This window comes from Cibotium barometz, chromosome 9 (assembly GCF_041138505.1).
Source record: "Cibotium barometz isolate CiBa-2024 chromosome 9, ASM4113850v1, whole genome shotgun sequence".
Taxonomy (NCBI): Eukaryota; Viridiplantae; Streptophyta; class Polypodiopsida; order Cyatheales; family Cibotiaceae; genus Cibotium; species Cibotium barometz.
In genome coordinates, this window is record NC_141054.1 from 61,211,866 (window position 1) to 61,216,331 (window position 4,466).

Below are 4,466 nucleotides of genomic sequence, written 5' to 3' on the forward strand. Positions count from 1 at the left end.
CTCAAGTATGCGTGTGAGGGGAATTTATGGTAGTTTCTTGAGCCGTCTCGAAAAGAATCATACGAACCTTTAGTCATGGGTATAGCGTATGGGTAAACAACGGAGCCTTAGGAATCTATATGGGACCATAGGATAAGTTTAATTTTAACATGTAGTAGAGGATTTCTTGCGTGTTGGGAAGGGGTCCGTGCCACGTGGGGGCAATGATGGGAACGGTGGAGATCACGTGGGGGAAATTGCCAAACCTTGTCTGAATCATTTGTTGGATCTGGGTGGAAGACAAAGGACATGGGTCATGGCGACTAGCTTTAGCCTGCAAAATATAACACATGCCTTCTTTTTCCACGTTTCTATTTGACCCCCCCCCTTATCTCAAGCACAATCAAGCCGCACATGCTTCTTCTCGGCGTGCACATTCCGTCTCCCTCCCCGTTCGTCTCTGTTGCCCACGAGTTACCTGCTCATCCGTCATGCTTTCCCGTCAATCCTCCGGCATCCTATCTATTTTGCCCATGTCAGACAACGGCAGCTCCCGGTTGCTTGCAGCAGGCACCGGCATCCCTTCTCTCAAAGAAAGCGCTCACGCCTCGCTAAGCTTGAAGCGCATCTTCAACGAAATCATCTCCGTCGGAGATGCCGACGCCAGCCGCCGCCGTCGTAGTGAAACGCCGGCACGTCAACTGCCGGGCGAGATCTCCGCCGACGAACGGCTCATCGACGAGCCAGATTTCAAATCTCGCTGCTTCTCCAAGGAGCAGTCAATCACCTCCGGGTACCTTAGCTTATCCTGATTGGAATGATGTAGGCCTTGAACTCAGGATCAAGTCCCTTACACCTAAAGCTATACCTCTCTCTTACATTTTATCCTATCCTTGCATAAGGCTTTCGCTAAAGGTCAATACATACTAGGGTTTCCACTTAAGGATAAAACGATAGTTTTGACCTTAAGATTAAGGTTCTAGTGTAGTTAATAGGAGTCCCAATTTTTTTTTCCATTGATCAAGAGGGACCTTAGGGTTATTTTAAAAGTCTTTTTTCATTGATTAATTAGTTGTTTAAGAGGGACCTTAGGGTTATTTAAAAGTCTGTCTAACATTTAATCCTATCCTTGAATAAGGCTTTAGATAAGGGTCAGTACTAGGGTTTCCACTTAAGGTTAAATGATAGTTTTGACCTTAAGATTAAGGTTCTAATATAGTTAATATGAGTCCCAAATTTTGTTTTGCATTGATTAATTAGTTCCTCAAGAGGGACCTTAGGGTTATTTTAAAGGACATTATGTTTTGGAACCTTCAAGGCGGGCGATGTTTTATAAAAAAAGAGTTATCTCGAATTTTCTTAACCGCCTAATGCAGGTATAAATGTAGGACGTCCACTCTGCTAAGGCATAGCCTCCAAAGAGATTAAGATGGTGAGTGTAGAGAGATTAAGATGGTGAGTGTAGAGAGATTAAGAAGATGACGTCCATGTTTTTTCCACGAGAGAGAGAGAGAGAGAGAGAGAGAGAGGACGTCTCGCGAGAGAGTGCTTTTTGTTGGTCATTTCGTGTGCGCTCGTTTCGCATTATTTGCGAGAGAGAGAGAGAGAGAGAGAGAGAGAGAGAGGACATATCGCAAGAGAGTGCCTTTCTTGGTGGTTGCTCGGTGTTTACTCATTCGTTGTTTGGGTAGCTTAGGCTTAGTTAAGGTCTTAATTAATTAATAAAGCCCGTTAGGGCATGATCAATTAATTAATATGTGTATAGTGAATACACATATGTTACTATGCTCACACCTCTTTTATGTGTATAGTGAATATACATATGTTACTATATGCTCACACACCTTTTTCACTTAGCATCCAACTCACGTAGGGTTTCCACTTAAGGTTAAATGATAGTTTCACAGGAAGATTAAGGTTCTCTATGCTCACACAAATTTTCCACTTAACATCCAAAGTCACTCAGGTGAAGGCTTTCATTTACTAAATGCAAATATTTGGTGGCTATTGCAGGCCTCCTAGTCCTATACTTCCAGTAAAGCATGGCAAAGCGCAGCTGACAGTTTTCTACGCCGGCACTGTTAATATCTACGATGATGTTCCGGCTGATAAGGTACGATTAACTTTCCTCTAATTAAATCATCTTGAAAAGATGTAGCCTCTAGCCACGGTTTAATCTGGCCCTTAATTATATACGTACAGGCACATGCAATAATGCTTCTTGCGGCCAATGGCAATGCATGGCCTATAAATCATAACAATAATGTTGGTCACCTTCCATTCTCGGCAGAAGCCACAGCACGGCTCGTGAAACGTTCCCACAGAGGTCGTGTAACACTGGCCATTACTACTGACTTCATCACTTTGTTCCGATTAAGTTAATAGCCTAAGCACCATAGGTTAGCAGTAGATTAAGCACAATAGATGAATACAATAACACTAGTCAAATTAATGATTTCTATTTTTCACTCATTATGATCCTAAGTTATAGGCTCGTCCTTTGTGCAGAACTTCCGTTTGCCAGAAAGGTGTCACTCGCTCGTTTCTTGGAGAAAAGGAAGGACAGGTGGCACTAATATTTCATATTGCATTCCCTTCTAATACTTTTTGTTCCTTGCTTTAATTTTTCAATCGAATTCAGAATACTATTTGCTTTTTTTTTTCTCTCCCTTTGGTTATGAAGGGTGCAAGCCAAGGCCGCCATGAAGGGCGAGGATGACGTTTCAAGTGATCATCACAACGATACGCCCAGCAGCTCCTCATCCCCATCTAACCATGTTTATAAATAGTTATAGCTTTATACACATATGTTGTTTTTATATATGTAGACATGCCTGGGCATTAAAATGGTGGTGGGATTGCCCTTTACCTGTCCATGGACTGCGAAAAGTAAAAAGAGTATAGGTTCTATTTTCTTTAACAGTGTGACCGCTAGATATACTAAGGCGTCGTGTCTTTTTTGAGGGACAAAAGTGATGTTATGCACAAAGTTCTGCCTACAATAATCTACTTGTTTACTAGTCTTTTTATTGTACATGCTCAAATGGTTAAGGAATTGTAGTAGAGGAGTTGATTGCACTTGATTTTGACTTTACACATCAATAATTTAGCACGGTAACTTTCACTATATGTAGACTCAGAAAAGGCACTCTTTGGGTGTCCATTTACAAACACCCCCCCCCCCCCCCAAAAAAAAAAAACAATGTACATCTTCTTTTTAAAAGAAACTTGATTATGTGTGGGCAGATGTTGCAAGTGTGGCTATTTCAGAAGGCAAAATCACATGCATAAACTTATGTGTTTGAATGGTATTTGTTAATGTATGGGGAGAGACAAGAGTATATTGTTGTATTGCATTAGTGGACATATTCATATCTATGATTGCGAGACAACAAGAAGGTGTCTACATGAGTAATATAGATTTGTCTAAAGAGGTCCTATAAAGTTAAATGCTTAATTGAATGATGAAGTTGCTTCAAATTTCATGTGTCAAAGGTTTCTCCATAAGTAGTTTCATGATTGTTGTCACATTGAGCCAGCTCCAGGCTTCGTAAAATAAGTAGTGCATCTATGCCAACGTGTGTGATTGCCAAAAGCTTCGACTATACTAGACCTTGAAGAAGAGAAGAGGAAGAGACATCGAGATCTAGAAGAGGGCATTGCCTTTCCAAACCCTCAGCAATGACATGCTCGCATGCACTCACAAAGGGTTGCATGGAAGAAGGGGTGCGGGAAAAAAACTTAATTCTATTGCATGAATGGGAATTAAGAGAATAACTTATAGACATAAGGAATTGATATTTATATTTTGTAGGTCTTTTTAGATGGGTTTGGCATGACATAGAGCATCATTGCATGCCATAACTCTAGTGCCACTACATTTTGTAGGTCTTTTTAGATGGGTTTGGCATGACATAGAGCATCATTGCATGCCATAACTCTCGTGCCACTACATTACACTTCAGGTCTAGGCTTATAAAGTTAATGACTATATAGCATTAGTCTAATATAATCATTCATCCAAGTGTAAGATACCATCCTAAGGCTTAAGATGCATTGTATTTTCTTGTATCACGCTTAAGGAAAGTGAGTTGAATTATGACAATTAAGACACTTAGGACATCAAAATTATAAATATTAAAAATTTGAATAGAAATGATGAGCATCATGAAAAACCATATTAGGAAGTTTGGAAAAATTTCAATTCTCATTTTTCAACATAAAAAATTGGGGGCATGGTGAACCCTTTTAAGATTTTGTCAAAATTCTTTTATGTGACATCATTGGAAAGATCTTGAAGAGTAAGTTCTAAATCCACATTCTTCGACAACTTTGGAATTGGTATGCTCAAGATATATTAAAAAGTAAATTAAAAAGAAAATTCTAAAAGTAATGGGATTTTCTTAAATTTCCTAATATGTTCTTATGAAGATTACTCTTGGTTAATTACGTAGCCATTTAAATATGGAAGTGATGTGTAGACGTAG

General features: G+C 39.6%; 1 protein-coding gene across 1 annotated transcript; it reads left to right on the forward strand.

Annotated features, from left to right (window-relative positions):
• Positions 1 to 314: 314 nt before the first annotated feature.
• LOC147635793 (uncharacterized) lies at positions 315 to 3,011 on the forward strand. Its single transcript, XM_086802244.1, has 5 exons — positions 315 to 772; positions 1,993 to 2,092; positions 2,182 to 2,305; positions 2,488 to 2,545; positions 2,663 to 3,011. The coding sequence occupies exons 1-5, from the start codon at positions 330 to 332 to the stop codon at positions 2,766 to 2,768; spliced, it is 831 nt and encodes a 276-aa protein (XP_086658370.1). The 5' UTR covers positions 315 to 329; the 3' UTR covers positions 2,769 to 3,011.
• The last annotated feature ends 1,455 nt before the right edge of the window (positions 3,012 to 4,466 follow it).

Excerpts from the sequence above, each read along its gene's own strand:
- LOC147635793 (XM_086802244.1), top strand. The coding sequence starts at position 330 with ATGCCTTCTTTTTCCACGTTTCTATTTGACCCCCCCCCTTATCTCAAG. Across the intron at positions 2,093-2,181 it reads ATGATGTTCCGGCTGATAAG|GCACATGCAATAATGCTTCT; the intron begins GTACGATTAACT and ends ATATACGTACAG. Across the intron at positions 2,546-2,662 it reads TTGGAGAAAAGGAAGGACAG|GGTGCAAGCCAAGGCCGCCA; the intron begins GTGGCACTAATA and ends TTGGTTATGAAG.